This window comes from Anabrus simplex, chromosome 2, assembly GCF_040414725.1.
Source record: "Anabrus simplex isolate iqAnaSimp1 chromosome 2, ASM4041472v1, whole genome shotgun sequence".
NCBI lineage: Eukaryota > Metazoa > Arthropoda > Insecta > Orthoptera > Tettigoniidae > Anabrus > Anabrus simplex.
This window is the reverse complement of record NC_090266.1, coordinates 918,391,044-918,415,094: the sequence shown is the minus strand read 5'-3', so window position 1 is coordinate 918,415,094 and position 24,051 is coordinate 918,391,044. Positions and strand designations below refer to the sequence as shown.

The window sequence follows — 24,051 nt, the reverse complement described above, 5'->3', positions numbered from 1 at the left end:
TCTGATAGCATCGTTCTGCATCTTTGAGATCCTGGTGAAACCTTTCACCTTGTTCTTCACTGACAGCTCCTAAATTTGGAGTGAAATAATCCAGATGCGAAGCTAGGAAATGAAGCTTCAGGCTCATATTACAACCGAGTTCCTTAAACTTTACCAACATTTTCCTTACAATTTCTTTGTATTGAGGGTCTTTAATGTTGCCAAGGAATTTAGTCGCTACATCTTTGAATGCGTTCCTTGCCTCTTTCTCAATTTTCGTCATCGTGTCTGAAATTTTTATCCTTCATCAGTTTACAAATCTGTGGTCCATCAAATATACCTTCTTTGATTTTTGCATCTGATAACGAGGGAAATTTAGTGGATAAATATTGGAAGAATAGACTACTTTTATCTAATGCCTTGACATACTGTTTCATCAATCCTAATTTTGATGTGCAAGGGTGGAAATAGAATTTTTTCATGGTCAATAAAACTTACATTCAAGACATTTATGGATCCTGATTGTAGTTGTTTCCTTTCTGGCCAATTCACTGTATCCCAATGTTTATCCGTGCCCTGCTATCCCATTCGCATAGGAAACAGGGAAATTTTGTATAGCCTTTTTGTTGTCCCAGCAACAATCCAATGATCTTCAAATCACCGCAAATTTGCCACCCATGCTCATGATATTTAATTTTTTCAAGCACCAACTTTAAGGTCTCGTATGTTTCAGACATTTTTGTGGAGCGTGCAAGTGGTACGGATGCCAGAACATTTGTATTATGAAGCAAAACAGTCTTTAAACTTCTTTTGGAAGAGTCAATAAAAACATGCCAGTTACTAGGATCATACTCTTTCTCTCCCAACTGACGAAGAAGATTTGAAACATCTGTACATAATACAAGTTCATCTTCTTGAGTATAATACTTTCAGAATTCTATGTCACGATTTTGGTACCAGGAAAATGTAACACCGTGAGCCAACATATTCTTTTCGCGCAATCTTGAACCAAGTAATTCACTTTTCTCTTTGGTTAGCTCCAAGTCCCATATCAGATCATTCAATTTGGATTGCGTGAATTTGTCTGAAGGTGTGTCATATTGATGTGGCTCAAAATCTATTTCTTCATCGTCAGATTGCAATGAACTGCTACTTTTCTCACTCAAGTGAGTAGGTGGAGTAGGTACAGGTAAGTCAGGTCCATGAGGAACTGGTCGAAGAGCTGACTTGAGATTCAGATATTTAATTTTGTTTTTACTTTTCTTATTGTAACCGACAACATTGGTCATACAAAAATAGCAGTCGGCATGATGGTTCTTTTGCTCTCGCCATTGCATGGGTATAGCAAACGGCACTGAGTTTCGTTTGTCCGTATACCAGTAATGTATTCCCTTGACACAGGTATTGCATGCAATATGAGGTGCGAAAGATTTGTCTTGATCCCCAACTTTCAATTTGAAGTAAGAAAAATAAAGTTTCTTTACAAACAAGTCTATTTGACGCACCTTGGAATCAAACACATAAACTCCACAAATGTAACAAAACTTTTGAGAACTTTGTTTACACCGTCTTCTGTGCACCCCTGAAACACTAGCCATGATGGTGTTAAAACACTAGAACTTCACTTATTAGTGATCAATTTGAAATTAAATTACATTAAATCTCGCGCACACGATAGGCCTGCAATTAAATGAATGTGAACTTAAAAAGATGCACTAAACATGTACTGGTACTTCATGGAGCCCGTCTCAAGCAACACTTATCTTTGAAAGGAAACTGCTTTATCAGTCCATCATAAACACTGCATAAGGCTTTTAACATGTCTGTTTATTCAAGTGGTCTAAGATGAAAGACAAACGCTCAACTGTCTTTTCAATCCTACATACCTTGCGGTCTATTGCGTATCTGGGGGAGTTTGTTACGAATTTACCAGGAAACCCCCAACTACAAAATGAACATTTAGACAGCAATAAACCTATAATAAAATGCAAGCAATAACAAATCAAATAACATAACTGCATTCTAAAAAATGTTGCGCGAGACCATCTCTCAGTATTACATCTTACAAATTCATGTAGATACTAAAACACCAAATTGCGTCAAAACTAGATGTGATAGGAAAAAAATAGCATCATTTTTGGAACCAGGGCAGCGATTTCCATAAGAATTACATATTTTCTATTTTACCGCAAAATCATGTTAGCTAGTGTTATTAAGTAAGACTTCAAATGAGTCCCAAATTTCTTAACAGGAAAATTAATAAATATCAACCATAACAAAATTTCATCTTACCTCTCCCGACTCTCTCCACATGCGCTGTTCGGGACTTTTGTACATGCTACGTTTCTTATTTCCACCGTCAGCAAACTTGACCAGCAAAGGCTCTTTACTGCCTGGAAGGGGGCTGCCGTTGAACAACTGAATTATCTGTTCACATTTCTCTTTTGATTCCATTCTGGAAAAAAAGGAAAAAAGAAAAATTCATCATACAAAGTCATAGAAATAAATTTTTATGGTATTATGAGGCAGCAAAACTGGTCAGTGTAACATCCTCTAAAAGTAAGCACTTTCATGCAATTGTTAATCTTGTGATAATTACTTATACAACCTACCGTTTCACATTAAATGTGAACCACAGCGTGGCAAATTTTCACCTAAAATATTCCCTCTCCCCAATGCATTTCAGTTAATCAATCAATCAATCAATCAATCTTGATCTGTCACCCAGGTAGCAGTTCCCTAACATTTCTTTACGTATCTTCTCTTACAAGGGGGCATTCCCTAATCGTCACTACCAATTTTGCTCAAATTTATAGAACATGCAGGGCTTGGCTAGAAATGAAAGAACCCAAAGTGGGAACTCCAGATGGCCAAGTGTATAAAAAATAACATTAAAAATAATAATGTTGACGTGGGTCTCGCACCGTATAAGCCACTTACGTTAGTGCGCACACTGAGCAGTAGTTGGCGTAGCGGTAAGAGCTTGGACTAGTAATTCGATGGTCGTGGGTTCAACTCCCCGTGTGGAAAGTATTTTTTCAATTTTTATATTATTCATTTATTTTAATTTATTTTATTTATTTGTATGAAAAGGCATATAGGACATCATTTTTGTAATGAGCGCACAATTGTAGAAAATTTGGATTAGCGAACTTTCCCCGACATGTTCAAACAGAAATTCTTTTTTTCTCCTTTATTGGCTATCTCCCTCCTTGGGAGAATGTGCCATAAACGTGAATAGTCGTTTCGCTGTAAGATTCACTTTCACCTGACATGTGAAGGTTGCTCCTGGCAGGTGTACACAAAAATAGATTCTTGGCGCAGGTAGAAACAAGTCTGACAATTAAATCCCAATTTTTTACCTCTTCTATGCCTTTTGCGTATAAATAAATAAATAAAAAATGAATTATTCACCTCTTTGCTTAACTGGAAAATGAATAATATGAAAGTTGACAGAAAAAACTAGTCTCCACATGGGGAGTTGAACTCACAACCATCGAATTACCAGTCCGAGCTCTTACCGTTACGCCAACAACAGCAGGCGTGCGCGCTAACGTTAAGTGGCTTATACGGTGCGAGAGCCGTGTCAACATTCTTATTTTTATTTTCTATACACTTGGCCATCTGGAGTTCCCACTTTCGGTACTTTCATTTCTAGCCAAGCCCTGCATGTTCTATAAATTTGAGCAAAATCGGTGGTGACGAGTAGGGAATTCCCCCTTGTTAAAGGATTTCAAACAAACCAAACAAACCCCATGGCACTACAGCCCTTGAAGGGCCTTGGCCTACCAAGCGACCGCTGCTCAGCCCGAAGGCCTGCAGATTACGAGGTGTCATATGGTCAGCACGATAAATCCTCTTGGCCGTTATTCTTGGCTTTCTAGACTGGGCCGCTATCGCACCGTCAGATAGCTCCTCAATTCTAATCACGCAGGCTGAGTGGACCTTGAACCAGCCCTCAGGTCCAGGTAAAAATCCTTGACCTGGCCAGGAATCGAACGCGGGGCCTCCGGGTAAGAGACAGGAACGCTACCACTACACCGCAGGGCTGGTTAAAGGATTTCAAAGCACCTGGAAATTCATCAAACGTCTCCCTAATTCCTCTTCTTAGAAACAAGCTATTGCCTCAATTTGTCCTAGATCTTCATTTTACGACCTCTCCTACTTTTAAAAACTCCACTCAAGTTTATTCATCTACTAATATCATTCCAAGCCATCTTACATTTATAGCTTGGAAATGTTCCACTTAGTTCCACTTCAAAGTCCTCCCAGCTCAAAGTCTGTACCATGTTTTGCAACACTACTCTTTTGTCTGAAATCACCCCGATCAACTTTTCCTTGGGATCTTTTTCAGTTCTTATATATAGTAATCCTGGTGCAAGTCCCATACTCATACTCTAATTAGGGTCTAACCAAACACATATGTCCTCTTCCTTACATCCTTACTACAACCTTACCACAACCCGTAAATACTCTCATAATCATATGAAGAGAAACTTCATTTAAAACTACAGTTATGTGATTACCCCAAAGAAGATCTTTCCTTAGTACTTACTGTGATCCTCACAAGGAACTTTCATCCATCAACACAGAAATTAAATCTGGGAGGACTTCTCCTTTTGAGACTTACAACCTGACTTTTCAATGGTCTGCTGTCATCCTCACAACTTTGTCGAGGCCTTTTGCAGTCGCTCATAATCTTGTAACTTATTTATTACTCCGTACTGTATAACACCATCTGCAAAAAGCCTTATCTGTGATTCATCTGGGCTGATAACAGATCTTTAAGCCAATAAATTTAGCATGGACATAGCACATTTGCATTTTCCAAGTTGACAAATGAGCATCTGACAAGGAGTAAATTGCAAATAGGAATACATGTTCACAGTTTACAGAAAGATATAAACTGGCAGGTTTGCCTTATGCTGACAACTTGGTCTAACAGTACACTGTGCGCACTCTGAGCATTTTCGCAATTAAAGCGATCTCAGTTCAGAAGAAACATAAGATAGGAAATACAAAAACATAACAGGTATATCATTTTCAGTACTTAGGATGTGTGTTCTCCCAGAATGATAGTATAGTAAGGTGTAGCAAAGCACTTACAGTTACGATCGATGGTAAGAAAGTGGTTGGCCCTCAGACAAAACTACAGTCAAAGCCCTCTTCTCTGGACACTGTCCAGGGGGGGTCCGATGAAATAAGGTTTTAAAAATTAATCCAACATTTTAACAGCAAAGAACATCCACCTTGAATACAAGCATACATATGTATTTAGATTATTCTAAATCATTTTCTAACAAATATTTGCAATGGAGATATTTGAAGCAAATATTACAGCTTCAGGAAGTAGCAATTCACCTTTGATCTGTGCGGCTGCTGCTATCGAGGTGCAGGCCTTGCAAGGAGAGGTAGTGTTACTCTCCCTCAGAATCCTCTGAAATATATAAATTAATCTTATCTTGTTGACCACGACAATAATACTTTGTTCCTGAATTTTTGTTCTCTCAGAGAACTTACGAGACTGTCCTGGACTGTCTTTGCACAACATTTACCGGCTTGTCTGGTAAAGTTTACTGGCCGGCGAGCCGTAGCGAGATGTAGATTCTCCATGCCCTAAGAGCAATTCTTAGTGTCTAGCAAGTCGCTAGCTCGCTGTCGAGGAAATCGGATGAAATGGAAGGAAGCCGCCTAGCAATCGTGGCTGCCTCAAGTCGGTACAGCAATATACCAGCACCTGTATTAGATAACGTTTAAAAGGGGCCTATTCAGTTCCTAAAATGAATTATATCTAAGTAACGCTTCTTCAGTGCCACCTTGGAATTACCGATACACCAGTTTATAAGGAAATAATTCTGATTATTTTCTGGCCAGAGGATGACTGGCATTTGAAATCATCGCTTCATGAAAATTTCACATCAGCATGCAAGTGTGAGTATTATATCATTATTGTGATTGTCTATGTGCTTCTCCTCACTGCTATCTTATTACATCAAGAAATATTTAATATTACCAAGTATTTTAAAATTCCAACCTAGCAGGGTGCCTTGCGTGTGACTATTGCAAATGTTAGGCATTGTTCCGCAAATATATTTAGCTGTGGAAAGTTGTTTCATAAAGAAATTGATATTTAAGTTATCAGGTAATGGCTGAAGGTATATGCTGGTCATATGTACATATTATCTGCATTTCCTTTTTTCAAAATATTTGTGTTTCATGTGTTTGGTTTTTCAAGGGGTTATTTGCTCCGTTGTAGGTCTAACATTAATACGTGTGTTGTAATGCTGATTGCTACATTAAGATTTATATCTGAACCATTGTTTCACTCAGTATCAAGGTAATTCAAATTAGTATGTTTAAGTGACTGTTCTGCATTGTGACATAAGTTAGTATGGAGTTGTTATCTGATAACCCCTTATCTCTCACCAGCAGGTAAGACCTATTGTTGTGTCAGTGTCAGTAATAACTGTCAGTTGCTGTTGGTAAATAGATGTGACCTGTGCTTCATGTTTACGAATGTCGCTGGATGCATATTAAGATTTTTCTCTGGTTTAAGGATTTGAATAATGTAATGTCAAGCGAGGTTTGGTGAATTATGCACCTGATCTCAATTTTGTCACTTTCCTAATTTAATGAGAGGAATTTAAGAAGTGGTGACCAGATGATTTATAATATATTGTATGTGAGCATGTTTGGTGAATGGTATACCGCACTTGCAATTGACACTGTTCAAGGTTTTAACATTGATGGGTTGTGTTAAAGGAATATGAGGTGAATTCAAGAATTTATTGAATAGCGGGTAATTAACACTATTAGTGGAGGCCTCCATCAAAGTAAATAAGCTGATAAATTGAACAAAGGGATTTGTGACAAGGGCAATATTGCAATTATCAAAGAGTCTGTAATGTAATGGTATTTTACACAGTTACGGAGTTATTTTAAAGAAGTTGCATGATAATTTTTTAATTTCTTTTGAGTGTCAATGACTTTACGAAAGAGATAGAACAGACTGAGGTCTTATTATAATTTTCATTTGGTTGGTTTATTCAGGTATACTTTGATTTTTCCTTAACCTTGATACTGTTAACAAACTGAATTAATTTAAATGTTACCTGGGTTGTTATTCGGGTTAGTTGGTGAGGTAATTATTCGGTGCAGTAGCAAACCCATTTTTACCCCCCCCCCTCTTAGTTTGTTGTGGGGATATGAATTGGTGCACTTTTCACAAAGAGTGTTCCAGTGGAGAAGAAACTTTAATTTTAAGGTAGGTGTTCTATGTACTGGTAATTGTTGTTTCATTGTGTGTAATTTGTGTGTCCTTGTGCTTCTTCTCCTACCCACCCATTGTCACGCACCATCACTTAGCCTTCTGTGGGATTGTGTAGCCCTAGTTGGTAATGCGGGCATGTGGATCGTGGTTAACATTTTGTTGGGAAACTGCATGTGCTTGTAGTGGAGGATAGTGTAGCGTGTGGTGTGCGAGATGCAGGGACATTGGGGACGGCACGAAGTCTAGTCCCCGAGCCAAGGGAATTAACCATTTAAGATTAATATCCACTGACCCAACCTGGAATCAAACTTGGGATCCTCTGAACTGATGACCATTATACTGACCATTAAGCTAAGGAGCCAGACATATGGATCACAAGTTTATTATTAATGATAATAATAATCATAATAATAATAATAATAATAATAATAATAATAATAATAATAATAATAATAATAATAATAATAATAATAATAATAATAATAATGTTTCTATGTCCCACTAACTACTTTTTGACGGTTTTTGGAGATGTCGAGGTGGCGGAATTTTGTCCCGCAGCAGGCCTTTTAAATGCCAGTAAATCTACCAACACGACGTCGATGTATTTGAGTACCTTCAAATATCACTGGACTGAGTCAGGATCGAACCTGTCAAGTTGGGGTCCGAAGGCCAGCGCCTCAAGGATCTGAGCCACTCAGCCCGGCTATCACAAGTTTACAACAATTATTACATAATATGTAAAAAATAAACAAGATTATCCTTTAAATAACTTTTCAGTGACACAAAACCAAGATGAAAAAACAACCTGAAACATAACAGAACTAATCTTACATCAGAGTACTAAGTAATACCAGTACTAATTAAAACTGTATATTTCACTAAGGATACAATGGAAGAATATGATTTAAAAGGTTTTCCACTTTTTTAAACATTTCTTTATATGAATTAAATTGTAGTGTCAATTACAATGTTGCACAAAGAAGTAAACGTAGCTCTTGTTATACTAGAAGTATCAAAATATTGGATAGTCTCATAGCTCTATTGATTGTTAAGTTCTCATGAATTTCAGTCTTAGACCCTGAAACAAACAAGGTATTTTGTAGATTCACTTAGTGTACAGAAAAAGACTTGCTGAAAGATACACATCTCTTCAATTTTATAATTACGTTCTACCCCCATTCTTGGCAGCCCTCGAGATGGTTTTCCATGGTTTCTTGTTTCCACATCTTAATTAACCCGCAAGGGGTTGCGTCAAAAAGTTAAGTGATGAGTCGCACAGGGTCGATTTGACCGGGGAGTATAAAATACCAGCTTTTGAAGCAAAGAAATTTATTATTACAAAAAAATATGTTCATGCAACAAAATACCTGTTTTCTTGCAAATCGCATTGTATTATTAAAGAAAATATATCCATGAAACAGAACCCTAGTTTTTGTAGCAAAACAACACACACTACTAGAGAAAGAAAGAAAGAAAGAAAGAAAGAAAGAAAGAAAGAAAGAAAGAAAGAAAAGAAAGAAAATCCATGAAACTAAATACCAGTTTTTGTAGTCAAACACATTGTGTTATTTAAGAAAATATATATACACGATCCTCACTTAATCCTCAGAATAATCTTGGGCAGCATCAGGATTGGCACATTCCACACAGATAACACTTGAAGCATTTTATTTTTATTTTTCTGTTTCGTCTCCAGTCACAATCCTGGACCCTCTTCTTCCTGTTGCACTTGAACATTTCTTCAAGTCCTAGCATCTGTCGAATGTTTTTAGTGGTCAAGGAAGCCTGTTTTGATCACTAGGCTGGATCATGTCATTTCCGAACAACTCGCTGCTAAGTTCTGCCTGGCTATGTCAGCATCTCCATGTTTAACGCCAGTAGAGTTAGTGGCCACCTGTTGCTGGTTCGGGCTACCGAGTATCATGCTTTGTATTCCCTCCACTACGTCAATTCCTCCTTTTGTTGAATTATAAAATGTTAGTATATGCTTGTTCTCTTCCCCTGAGTAAGGATTGACCTCATCAGTGTCATACATTGTTGAGATGAGTGGAACAACTTTGTTTAGTTTCGGGCAGCAAGACATAAGTGTTTTTTAATGCAAACGTGGTTGAACTGACTGGCAGGAGGGATCTCTTTCCTATTTTATCTGACTGTCCCAATTAAGGTCAAATTGTGGTCCTTCAAAAGTGTTTCAGCTAATGGTATGGAGGTATACCAATCATCGGTTGTGATATTTCTTCCAGATCCACTGATCGGTTGAACTAGTCTTGAAACTACAGAATTATCAACAGCAAACTATTCCCGAGGCTGCTTACCAGCGTACACTTCCATGTTCATAGTGTAAAATATTTTTGAACACGTCACAGCATAAACTTTCATGCCGTATTTTTCGGGCTTATTTTTTATGTATTGTCTAAATGGACAATGGCCACTGAATGACTCCAACATTTCACCTACTATTAGATATTCACTAACAGCGAACTTATATTTACACTGCTCTTTCAAAAACCTCATGTATAGGCTCTAGCTTGTTGTGTTTTCTATGCTGCTTTCATGTCTCAGCATTGTCAAATTGTGAATCTCCTTAGGCTCAAACAATTCCGAAAAAATTCAACACCAGTGCCGTCAGACGACCACATTTCTTAAAGATTCAAATGGGAAGGCCTGAGCACAGAAGCCATATATAGAATCCCTATAAATGCATCTATTTCCGTCCTTGAAGTGTCAACAGCATCCCTCTCATGATTCTAGTATGGCCTTATTTTTGCTGTGTTGGTTGATAAAAGTCACAATGTCATTTAACATTTCTTCTGTAAAAGAAGAGTCTCCTAGCTCGAAGTGGTGAATAAATTGGAATGCCTACTTTTGTACGAGGAAGATGTCAAACTAGGTTCTTCTGTTTCGCGGGAGACAATGTATATTCAATGTAGTATTTTTTCTTCTTTTCTTCTTCTTCTTCTTCAGTGGATTTCCACTATCAGTGTTTAATTCTTGTACTTCTAAATCACCATCTCATCATCTGAAGCGATATCATCAATAAATTCAAATGCGCTAACATCACGGAATAACTGCCGCCTTATAGCTCCTAGGTTCGCAGGACATTCTTCTTCTTCTTGCTGTTCTTTATCTACACTCTCAATAAATCTCTCCACTCCATAGTAAACTATATAGCACTTACATGCAACTATACACCATTATATGTACAAACCAACAACAATAATCCACTGAAAAAGTAAACAAGACATGTTTATACCAACAACAAAGACCATGGACGGTGAACGTCAAGCGTCACGCGCGGTGGAAATGATTAGGCTTATAGATAAATCTCTCGACTGACCGACTGATGATGGAAGGGGGAACAGCGAACATCAACATGTGCAAAGGATGAGTCTATTGAAAGGTACAGGAGGGGAGGAAGGGTTATACCGTGAAACTATTAAGAAAGAACAAAAAATGTACGCTGACATGACCCCCCATGGGTTAAGGCCACAGTCATTTCCTTCCCAGTTCTATCCCATGGTTGGCATTCAAGCTATCCGACTCAGTGAGACTTAAAACTAAAACAATTCCTTGCAATTTCAGCTCTAGTGCAAGCTCCTCAGGAGGCTCAGTGTTTTTAATACAGGAAAATATCAATCTGTATGTGAAAGTGAAGGCTCTGGAGAACTGTGCTGTAGAGGGCAGCAGTATTCTAGAAGGAACACTCTTGATATACAGAGTGTTGCTGATTGCATGAATGAAAACGTACTAGAAACTGTAAAGCAGATTGGGAGAGCTCTGAATGTGGAAGTTAAGGACAAGATGGTTGATGCATGCCACGGACTTCAACAACCCAGTGAAGAACACAGAGTGACGGTAGTGAAATTCATGCAGCGCTTCGACAAGGAGAAACTCGAACTCTACGAACCATATTGGACTCCCTGGAGACTTGAATGCAAGCCTGGGTCCAAAGAAGAGGCAGCTTCTAGCTGCTGCTTGTCAGAAGAGAATGGAGAAACAGTACGCTTTCCTACTGATCAGAAATGGAACTATTAAAATGCGGAAAAGTCAGGGTCCACCAGTAGTGATTATTACTTGTATTCAGGACCTCGAAAAACTGTAGAGGGTGAGCTAGAACTATCAGGATGTGCGGAGAATGGAAAGCAAGTTAGGCTCATTTAATGAAAGTTTATTATCTAATAATGTAAATATTTGTATATTAGGTGAAACCTGGCTTAATGATAGTATGTATGACAGTGAGGCCGTAGCACTGGATACTGAGTGTACAGACAAGACAGAGGTAACAAGCAGGAGAGGGGTTGGGGTCCTCAAGGCTGAAGGCTTTGCATGTAGGGCAGAGGCCTTGCTGTTAAAATTAGAACTACAGGGAAACATTTGTTTCCTTTGTGCTGTCTACATCCCCTCACCTCTAATCTCAAGTCATACCAGGAAGTGTTAGGATGGCTGGAAGCCCATTACAAAATTTACAGTAAAACATAATCATAGCAGGTGACTAACATTCCCACAGTCCCAATGATGGTAACAGTCAATGTCAGATGATGACAAATTTTATGAAACTTTTCGAACTAACATCTCATAATACTGTGTAAAATTGAAATGGGAAAACCCTTGCCTTAATTCTTCCCAATTACACGCAATTAGCATTTTCCAGTGACTGGGGTCGATGACCTTCGATGTTAGGTCCCTTAAAACAACAAGCATCATCACAGCATCTTTCCAGTGACACGTTCCCTCTCTTACTGAAAGATAACCACCACCCTTCATTAAAATTAAATTTACCACAAAAAAGGTCTCAAGAGTATTTCAGGCTAAAAATGGAAACAAGATTAAATTTTAGGAAAGCTAAATCTGAGAATCTGTTCACAAAATTAAGGGACACCAACTGGAATGAGCTATACAATAACATGGAAATAAATTTGGCAGTAAATACTTTTTAAAGTCAACTGTACATGGTATTGCAGAGAAACGTTCCAGTGTCCGATTCATAGAGGCTTAATACATACCCTTCCTGGTTCACAAGAGAAATTATTAGGGACTAAGAAACAAAATATTTTCATAGAAAATATAAGGACATCTTGCATTATAGTGATATGAAATTTAAACAACTCGGAAGCAAAATTTAGGCGGACATTGAAGTAGCTTGTAGGAAATATGCAATGACTGTCAAAGATACTAATACATATGATTGCAGCAAAATTTGGTCTTATATAAAAAGTAGAAAATGTAACTTAGGGACTTGTAATAATATCTGGTACAATAATGAGGAGTTAAAGAGTGGTGGATCAGTTGTGGATGGGTTTGCTAGGTATTTCAGATTGGTCTACTCGTAATACACTGCTGTGTATGATATTCCCACAGATAATACTAGTGACTAAAAGACATTAACAGAGCATTGAGAAAATTACAGCCAAAGTCATCTGCAGGTCCAGATCAGATACCGTCATATCAGAAAGGGGTGTGCGGAAATTCTTAGGAAGCAATAATTTCTTTATAATCTTGCTCTTAAAACAAACTTTTCCTGATGTTCGGAAAAAGTCTTGGGTGTTTGCTCCATACTAAAATCAGGTGATCAGATATTAAATAAAACTATCGACCCGTATGTACCGATATCCTATCAGCTTTTGGAAAAAAAAAATTGAGATTATTCTTCATGATAAGATTATCTTACACACTGGACAACTAATATCTGACCAGCAACATGGGTTTGTATCTAGTAGATCAACAGTTACAAATATAGTCTATCTATGTCAGGAAATATAGACAATTAGAAATGGGGAACAAATTAATGTTATTGTCAGATTTTGAAAAGGGATTCAACAGCATGGATATATCGTTAAGTAAACTGAAGAGATTTGGATTCTCACAAGACATTTTTTAGTACTTGTTTATGTAATAGGAAACAAAATTCTTCTATGGATTACAATGTAAATTTTGGAATCATTTTAGGGTTTGAACCAGGGGCCAATTATGTTCGTGATTTTCATAAATGATTTGCCTAAACATGTAAAAAATTCTAACTGTCTCCTTTATGCCAATGACTTCCAAATATTCAGACCTGTTACCTCAACACAAGACAGCCTCTTAAGGTGCCTGTACGCTTGAGAGTAAATACTGGCGAGAACATCTCGATAGCAGTTACTCACCAATGGACAGTGCCGAGAGCAACTAACGGAAATTCGCTCGCAATTCTCCGAGAGCTAACTTGTCTCAACTTGCTTGCTAGTCAACACGTACTCCTCGACCCTCTCGGAGATTAGCTCTCCAGATGCGAGTTGTGGCGAAGCTATCGAGAGCTTGGTTCTATTTTCAATTTCAAGATAACTAAAAATTGGTCACCAGAGGAAACAAAACTGTTAATTGAAATGTATGAAAGTCGAGAAATTTTGTGGAATGTGAAATGTACTGATTACCGTGTCAGAGTGAAGAAACATAAAACTTTAAGGAAATAGAAGTGAAGTGTTAGTGTTCCGGAGCTGAAGTTCAAAGGAAACTTCATAACTTAAGGAATCAGGTAAGTTAAGTCCGCTTAATACAGGCGAATTAAGAGTAAATTGTTAGTTTATATTTTATTATAATCACATCAATTTGCATGGAAATATATTGTAATGATTGTAGCCTGGTTATTATTATAATAACAAGTATATAATATAATACATATATACAATATTTAAATTAATCGATAATGTGATTCTCTCTATTGTTTAAGGTATCTCAAGAATTGAAAAAAATGAAAAACAGAAAAAGCGGTAGCAGGACAGATGACAATTACCAAAGTACAACTTTTTTTTTTTACAGAAGAAGTACAGCTGCTGGGACTTGTCAGTAGTAGTGTGATGACATTTCGACTATTCTTCACTCTCTACAAGTGGACAGGGTGTGACGAGAACTCGTGAAAGCTATCTTGGCGAGGAACTCGCTGGGTACTCTCGATAGTTATTCGGGCCAAAATTAACTCTCAAATGGACAACAACCTGAGTGCGGATATCGAAAGTTACTCTCCCATTTAATCTCAAATGGAAACTCTCCCTTACTACAGAGAGACCTTGATGATATTCTAATGTGGAGCCATATAAACAAACTAAAATTTAACATCTCGAAATGTGTAACTATATCTTCCCCAGAAAAAAGAATAAGACTACCTCTCCATACAAGCTGGGTCCAAACGCCCTGCAGGAACTTGACCAAGATGGCGACTTTGGCATTCGGCTTGACAAGGGTCTTAATTTCACAGCTCATGTAAACAAGGTGACAGGAGAGGCATACCAGGCATTGGAATTTATCACACGGAACACTAAACTGTTCAGGAAGACGAGATCCATCATAGCTATCTATAATGCCTTTGTATGAACGAAACTGGAATATGCTAGTGTTGTATGGAATCCAAGGTTTGACAAATATATTAATCAAAAGAGTGCAAAAACATTTTGTAAGATACCAAAATCACCAAATACATGGCTTGTACCCATTTATGGTACCATACAAAAATTTACTAACCAGTGTTTGGATGACAAGCCTTGAAAATCAGAGAAAAATAATCGATGACAAGTGCCTGCATAAATTATTAAACAATAAAATGGATAATATGCATTTAATGTCCCTATTGAATTTTTGCATACCTCGCTGCACTCAAGAGAATGCAGCACATTTAGGACTGAAAGCTCTGACAACCGCCCACAACCATCTATCACTATATGTTATGTAACAACTATAATGAAGCAGTCAGCATAGACAATAACTTGGACTTTGACATGTCAATATTCAAAGTCATAAAGTGTTTTGCAGATACACTGCCACAACACTAAAAATTAACATCACATGAAAGCAGTCGAAAAGTTATTGTAGGTACTGAATTATTTAGTTATTAAGAAGTTTATATTTAGTTATTAAGATGTGAGACTTGTATCAATGTCATATTAACATTTTTTAGGTTTACTGTAACTGGGGTTTACTACCCTGTTGTAAACCAGCAATTAAATAAATAAAATGTTTTCTATTTACGCCTTCAAGGGGCTGAGTGTGTTCAATAACATGTGCTACATACTCGACCATAAATATTTTAAGTTTTGTGTGCAATTGGAGCTAACCAAAAGCAAAACATGCCAGGGTGTGCTATTTGCAATAGCACATTAGGTACAGTGTATATCTTTTGAAAAGTGGAACCACACCGAGTGCACTAATAGGAAGCAAGGCATGCGATGTGGAACAGTTAGTGTGGCTGAACTTTGTAACATTATGGAGATATTATGTGAACTGCAGTCTGAATTCAAAGATTTTAAAAACAAGCAAAGGGAACATGAAAGGAAGTTGGGTAAATCATTGGACCTGTGTCACAAGAAACTGGACAGTTATGCTAAACATATGGCTATTCAGGAGGGACAAATAAAACACCTTAGTGAAAATGTCGAATCGCTAAAACAGGAAAACTTTGATTTGAAGTCCCGTCTCAAGTTGTTCACAGTTCAGTGCAAATATTCAGGGTTCCTGAACCAAAAAGTGAGGATGTCTTTGGGGTAGAGAAAGCTCCAGAATGAAATAGTGGACATTAGTCATTGCCTTCCTAAACATGAGGGCCAGGCTAATGGAGGAATAATTGTGAGTTTCGTCCATAGAACTGCCAAAGAAGAACTCTTGCAGCATTGGAGAGAGAAGCGCAACTGATGTACGTGTCATCTTGGCGTACCTGAAGACAATATCATCTACATCAATGAAAATTTGTCACCAGCGAGAAGAAAACTACTGGCTGTTTCGTGTAACTTCAAACGGGACAACGACTACAAATTCTTATGGGTACTGTACCGGGAGGTATACCTCAACACCGCTCGTTTAAAATAACTGCCCTAATAAACTAGTCTATTGATCAAAAGGTGAAACTGATGCTACACGAACTTGGAACTTTAATTTGAAGATGTCACCACTGAAATATTAAGTAATTTTGCTAGTGTAAAGTTTCCTAAACTGATTGAATTTTTCCTTGTTTTGTTTTGCTATACATCAAGAAGTTTGGACATATTTCTACAGATGACACTACCAAAAACTATGATCATGCACTCTGGTGCAAGGTGGAAGTACTTATAACTTAAAGAAGTTTTGTATTCCTAGGTTTTCCATAACTGAATCTATGTTCATTTATTTTTGAGTTGGCAATACTTCCTTTTCTTTCCACCAGTTTTGAATCTAGCCAATCATGAATTTTGGGAATTAATTTTCAACCAATCCTGCATTTCTTGTTCACCTTGAATCTGCCGATAAAAATTAAGAGGTTGTGTCCTGATTAGTCTTGAATGCTCTCGAACCTTCCCTGAGGGTATATAAACTGCAGCTTTTCACATTTCCTTGTCAATTGATCATCGTCTTTCTGTGTGTGTGTTAAGGCAGGAGACGGGGCCGCCTCTTTCTTCAGTCAGCAGAACATCTATAAGGTAATGGCCACGTAAAATCTCTCTTTCTTGCTACCTCCGCAGCTTTATTCGAAGGGAAGGTCCGAATCTTTAATTATGTAACAATACTTTTCTAAAATGTAACTTTTCTTTCAGCTAATGTAAAAACTTCATAAAATCTTTAACTGTAAATCGGGGATAGTGAGTGAGATACCCTCTCGAGCTCCCCTTCATCTTGCTTTGAGGCGACTACGTTTTTCAACCTTTCTGTAATAGGTTAAAGATATTTCCATGCGAGCCACCTCAGTAGTTTGGGAATAGCCCGTTTCATCGGCCGAGAGCCCTATAGGTTTTAATATTTCATTATCTAGAGCGCAGTGTTCACCTCCATTCAGTTTGTGTTCGGGCTATTTTATTTAACCTAATCTTTTTTCGCAAAGGCCCTGTAGGTTGGGTACTAGATACCCCTGTATTAAGCAATTTTCATTTGTAATGAAAAATTGTTAAGTTTGAAGTTCTAAAAGAAATATAACCTTCAGTTCAAGTTTTAAATTAATTTTGATATTGTAGATAGACCCATTCACCCCGACACCTTCTTTAAACTCTTTCTGCTCCACGGGTACCCCCGTAACAGGTACGTAACGAAATAATAAGATTAAGGAAGACTGAGGGCTCTGAGATTTTCATTTTTAATGATATAGAGGATCTTAGTAAGCTAAAATAATTCATACATGTCAAAGTAGCTGCATTCAGGTTTCTGCTTAAGGTTTATGTTTATAACATAGCGAGTGTACCAGAGCTCCGTGGTAGTTTCCGAGAAGACGGAAATTCCTATCCACTCAAGGCCCTTTCATTCTTATTATAGTCCTTTGTCCAGCTGTCCAGAAATTATGTGTGTGTAGAAAAGTTAAAATCACTCAGCTGAATGGCTCTCCCACAGAAATAATTAAATATTTATTATCAAAATTGTAGGGGACTAAGATCATAGACCACAGAATTTTATCCAAACCTGATGAGCGAAAATCACAATATTGTTGGTCTATCAGAAAGCTGGTTAACAAATTCCATTAATAGCTCAGAGCTGTTTGACTAGAGGTTCGTAGTATGTCAAAGGGACCGGAATACTGTCATGGCTGGTAAGGATCTTGGTGGAGGAGTAATTCTTGCAGTTAACAGTAAACATGAAATTGTTCAAATCTATTTAGGAACAGATCTAGACATTCTTTGTCTAAAACTCTTAATTGATAATGTCTTTATTTTGTTTGTATACATAGTTTACTTTCCTCCTGGCACTAAATTACAAGACGTGTTTTTAAGGAAGTACCATTCTGATTTAGAAAAAAATGCAATTTTTTAAACAATTCATTGTTTACATGTAAGCCTGTACCTTAAACTACTTGTCAACATAAGTTCCAAGCATATTAAGACTCGTGTCATATCGTGAAACCAGCTTCTGAATTTCATCCTCGTAGAAATCTGCTGCCTGATGTCCCAGCCACTGCCGCGCAGTCGCTTTTAGGTTATCATCATCATCATCATCATCATCATCATCATCATCATCGAAGTGCTGACTTCCTAAATGCTTTTTCAAGTGCAGGAACAAGTGGTAGTCACTAGACACTACGTCAAGACTATGCGGAGGATGATCAAATTGTCCCCAACCAAATGAAGTGATAAGGTCTCCTGTTTGAAAAGCCGTGTGAGGTCGCGCATTGTCATGAAGCGAAAGAATCCCCCTTGTGAACATGCCATGTGTTTATTTTGGATTGCATGAACATAACGTCTGATAATTTAAGCGTCCTCACACAATTTCATAAAGAAAACTCCTTGAAATTTAAGGCAACTCATAACTTAATGACAAAATCATAAAGCGTCTGGTTTCTTGAACCTTTGCATTAATGTTTTGCACCAAGTCTTCAGTAATGACAGATGGTCGCCCACAATGCTTCTCTTCGCGGACATTATTACAAACTTCTTTACAGGCTCTAACCCATTTTCTTAGCATTCCTTTGCTCGTAGTGTGTTCTCCATACACTTCACTAATCTGCTGATGAATTTCAACAGCTCTCACACCCTTTCCGTGTAGAAAATGAATTACAGCGTGTACCTCACACTCGGCGGGACCATTAATTGTCAGAAGCATTTTCAATATACACAAACCTAAATATGGGTGAATGCTTCCATAATGGCGTTTGTGTCTAGCCTACAGATGTACGTACTGAGTGTGCATGCTCTGAACGATGACCAAAGTGCTGCAGTGGCCATATTTAAAAACGGTATTTACTTAAGAAACATGCTTCATAATTAAATATGAAGAGCAATACGCAACTATTGCAACAGCCACTCGACTTATTAACAAGCCACTCATAATATTAGGAGATTTTAACATTCCTGAAATAACTGAATTAAACGGGCTTATGGAAGAAAGAAAGTAGAACTGGCTGAGTCAGCAAAGAGGATGCATCTGGATGTATGAGTAAGTGATATTTGGGTAAGGGGAGATAACAAGGGAGAGATAGGAGATTATATGAGTTTATTATGTTATTAATTCATTTAATGAATGAGTTAATATCAATTCTTTCGATTACGATAGGTATGAATCTATAGTTGGCTCCACAGATTTCTGAACATTGACCATAAAATAACCCAGGTCAGTTTATAAAAAAACTTGTTTGATTTAATCGACCTGGAGTAGCATGAAGTGTACTTGACGGGTGTTAAAAAGGGAACGGCAGAGTATGGGGTAGGGCTGTCCATCAGGAATACCATTCCACGCAACACATTTCTGATAGGCACGTGAACAAGTGAATGATGTGGGTAGATTTGGCAGTTGGAGGAATTTGGACGAGAATTGTCTCGGTGTATTCGCCATGTAAGGGTGCAGATGAGGATGAAATTGACAAGTTTTATGAATCATTGAGTGACATAGTAGTCTGTGTTAACAGCAAAGATAGGATAGCGCTAATGGGCGATTTCAATGAGAGAGTTTCAAATAGAACTTAAGGATACGAAAGGGTGATTGGTAAATGTGGGGAAGATACGGAAGTTAATAGGAATGGGAAGCGTCTGCTGGACTTCTGTGCTATTCTCCGGACCACCTTTTGAGCAGACTAAAGCGGAAGTGAGTGCATAGACCAGAGGATGGCGCGGGCGACAGGGGCAGCGCCTACGGTGTTGTCACACGGTAGGTGAGGGGGCAAGGGGGGTACGCAACCCAGAGCGAGTTTTGGCAATGGTGCAGTCAATGCGGAGCTGCCATACTTACTCACTCACTGGATCTCCTGAACACGTGGGTGCAGTTCCAAACATAGTCTGTTTAAAACAGCAGTGAGAGAATTTTATCAATGTGCTTCGCTTTTACAAAAACAGTGTATGTGCGTATTGTGTGCTAATTCATAATTCTTGTAGTCTGTTGTATGTTTCTTCTTACTCGTTATTGGATATTATTGTGCAATGAATCCGAACAAAAATTCATCAGTTGAAGAAGAAACGCAAGATTTTTACGTCCGGCGAGAGAAATATGATTCTGTCTGTTTATAACCATTTCCGAGCGAATAGTATTAACGGCGGGATTAGTTTACCTCGTGTGCTGACCCCGGCTCTGATTCCGACTTGGGTGTGCAGCCACTCGATAGTTACACAGATTAATTACTGCCGCACAAGGTAAGCTGACGCTGAAACCTCCTGCATGACTATGATAATGATAATAACAACAATAATAATAATAATAATAATAATAATAATAATAATAATAATAATAATGCCGGGCTGAGTGGCTCAGACAGTTAAGGCGCTGGCCTTCTGACCCCAACTTGGCAGGTTCAATCCTGGCTCAGTCCGGTGGTATTTGAACGTACTCAAATACGACAGCCTCGTGTCGGTAGATTTACTGGCACGTGAAAGAACTCATGCGGGACTAAATTCCGGCACCTCGGTGTCTCCGAAAACCGCGAAAGAGTATTTAGTGGAACGTAAAGCAAATAATAATAATACCAATAATAATAATAATAATAATAATAATAATAATAATAATAATAATAATAATAATAATAATAATAATAATAATTGTAGTACATAATCTTCACTTCTCATTTCAATTAGGAATCAGGCCATATATTTAGATAATAATAGTGAATAATAATTAATAAAATAATATATATACACACACACTCGCTCACTCACATATATAATAGTAATAATTTAATGAATGTAATGCTTACTGTTTACGTCAAGAATTCGTTCGCAATATTTAAGCGTGAAATTGTAGTTAGTACGTTAAAGTTGTGAAAGCCTCCATGGCTCAGGTGGCAGCGCGTCGGCCTCTCACCGCTGGGTTCCGTGGTTCAAATCCCGGTCACTCCATGTGAGACAAAGCGGAGGCGGGACAGGTTTTTCTCCGGGTACTCCAGTTTTCCCTGTCATCTTTCATTCCAGCATCACTCTCCATTATTTAATCTCATCTGCCAGTCATTAATCATTGCCCCAGAGGAGTGAGACAGGCTTCGGCAGCCGGCTCAATTCCTATCCTCGCCGCAAGATGGGGCTTTATTTATTCCATCCCTGATCCGGTCATTGACTGGAAAACAGTAAGTTTTCACATTTAAAATGCAATTCAGTAAATTAATTGTTTAAAGATGTAAGCCGTTAAAAAACTGTATGGGATTCTAACACGCATACGTTAATTTGGGACTGACCATTCTTCGAGTGATATACCGGTACAAGTAACAAACTCGAGCACGTGGTGTCAAGTAGTTCGTGGATACCCAGCTAAGAAGAAATCTACAACTGAATTTCCGGAAATAAACATCAGAAATAGGTTTTCTGCCCTAAATAATTTAATTCTGGAAGAAAGTGATCGCGCGCGTGAAAACAAATCATCGCGATCCGCTGCCGTTGGCGTGCCGAGTTTAAAATTTAGGCCTAGAATTCAGATTCAAGACCCAGTTAGGCCTAAATCAGCGAAGGTAGCTGTGTTTGGTGATAGCCAAGGAAGGGGAATTGCGGGAGTGATTAACGACGAGAATATAGCAGCAACCGGAGAAATATATCCAGGAGCTTCTATCAGCAGTGTTGTGGAAAACGTAGAAGCAGCAACTAGGAACTTCGGGAGCAGCGATGCAGTGCTTATCATCGGTGGGACAAATGACGTAGCTCACGACAACGCCAAGAATGTAAGATCACAACTTAAACATACACTAGGGAAGCTGACCCACACTAACGTTTTTGTAGTGAACGTGCCCCACAGGCATGATTTGAGTAGAGACTCGTGTGTGAACATTGAAGTGGACAAGGTCAATACAGATATTGTTAAAATTTGTAAGCATTTTCGGAATACTCAGGTTACTGAATGCAGCAGTTTTGAGAGATACTGTTATACAAAACATGGCCTCCATCTAAACAATTCAGGTAAACGAAAGATAGCAAATACTGTTCTAGATTTTATTAATCTTAAGATATGTACTGTAAAACAGGCAACTCCCATGAGTTATAATACTGACCAGGAAAACTAGTAGAAAGAGCCAGCTGTACTTCAAGCTGGCTCAGTCAACTAGAAAAAGAAACTCAGTATAGTAAGGAATTTCAAGTTACCCAATTGCAACAGTCAAGTTTTAGGGAGGAAGGGGATCTGAGATTGCTCTTGGTAAACTGTCAAAGTGTAGTAAATAAACAATTAAAATTCGGTACATTGATGGAATCTTATGAGACTGATGTGGTGATAGGAGTGGAATAGTGGTTGAAAGAAGGGGTGGGTAATAGAGAAGTATTTCCAGAAGGGTACACAGTCTATCGTAGAGACCGAGGAGATAAAAAGGGAGGGCGGGTGTTTATTCTGGTGAAGGAAACTTACTGTTCACATGAATGGTTTACCGATGAAAGGGATGAAATATTAGGGATAAAATTAGTTTGTGATAATATGAAGGAGGTTGGAATTATAGGAACATACAGGCCTGGAAGAGAGGAAAGAGACATGGAAATCTTTGAGAAAATAATAGATTATACTCGTAAAAACAATAATAATGATATGGTAATAATTGGGGGAGATCTAAATTTGCCTGAAGTTGAATGGAATGGAGCTGCAAGTGAAGCCCATGAACAGAAACTGGCAAATAAGTTAATTTGGGAGGGAGGATTTACACAAGTAGTACAAGAACCGACTCGTCTCAATAACTTACTAGATGTATTCTTGGTTAAACCATGGGAAATTGTTGATAAAACTGAGGTAATTGAAGGAATAGGAGACCATAAGGCTGTAATAATGGATGTAGGACTCGTACCAAAAAGGCTTAATAAGAGGGTTACACAAGACAAGAAATTGTACAGAAAAACTAAAGTTGATGAATTTGGGACTTGCCTTAAATCACAATTCAGTTGTTGGATAAGTGAAGGGAGTAACGTGGATACACTTTGGGCTAAATTTAAAGGAATCATTTGGGAAGGAAAGAAGAGATTTGTACCTGTTAAGAAGGGTAAAATGACCTCAGACCCTGTTTATTATACAAGGGAAATAAGAAAATTAAAAAGAAAATGTAGAATAGTAAACAGGAAAATCAAAGAGGGTAGGGAGAGTAGAGAAACTAGAAAACAGCTAATGAGGGAACTGAATAGAGTGAAAAAGGAAGCAAAAGAGAATTATATGAATGGCATACTTCAAGAGGGTAATGACCACAAAGGGAAATGGAAAAAGCTGTATTCATATATCAGGAATCAAAAAGGAAAAGGAATCCAAATTCCTACAATGGTGGGAGAAGGGGGTGAACACTATTTAACAGATACTGAGAAAGCAAACCTATTTAGTAGGGAATTTAGAGATTCAGTAGATGATTGTCAAGAGTTGGAAACCGAAAGAGAAGATAGAGAGGGAGAGAGACAGAGGGAAACAAGAAGCTTCTCATTCACAAACGAAGATATTTTCAGAGAAATCCAACTGCTTCAGCAAGGAAAAGCAGCAGGAAGTGATCAAATTACTGGGGAGGTATTAAAGACAATGGGGTGGTACATAGTGCCTTATTTAAAATTTCTCTTTGACTATGTCATAAATAATAGTGTAATACCAAATGAATGGAAGGAATCTATAATAATACCAATTTATAAAGGAAAGGGTGATAAAAGGAAACCAGAGAACTACAGACCAATCAGCCTGACCAGTATAGTTTGTAAAATACTGGAGAGTTTAATATCGAAGTACATCAGAGGGATATGTGATGATAAAAATTGGTTCATGAGGAGCCAGTATGGATTTAGAAAGAAATTTTCTTGTGAGGCACAACTGGTGGGATTTCAGCAGGACATATCAGATCAGTTGGATTCAGGAGGTCAGTTAGATTGCATAGCCATAGATCTTTCCAAAGCCTTTGATAGAGTGGAACATGGAATATTATTAAAGAAATTGGAGGGAATAGGATTGGACATAAGGGTTACACGTTG

General features: G+C 37.9%; 1 protein-coding gene across 1 annotated transcript in view; it reads right to left on the bottom strand.

Annotated features, from left to right (window-relative positions):
- The window catches only part of shep (alan shepard), a 775,961-nt gene that overhangs the window by 94,258 nt on the left and 657,652 nt on the right, over positions 1-24,051 (bottom strand). Inside the window, exon 7 of the mRNA XM_067139545.2 lies at positions 2,272-2,434. Coding sequence (XP_066995646.2) covers positions 2,272-2,434 — 163 coding nt within the window. The remainder of the gene's footprint in view (positions 1-2,271; positions 2,435-24,051) is intronic.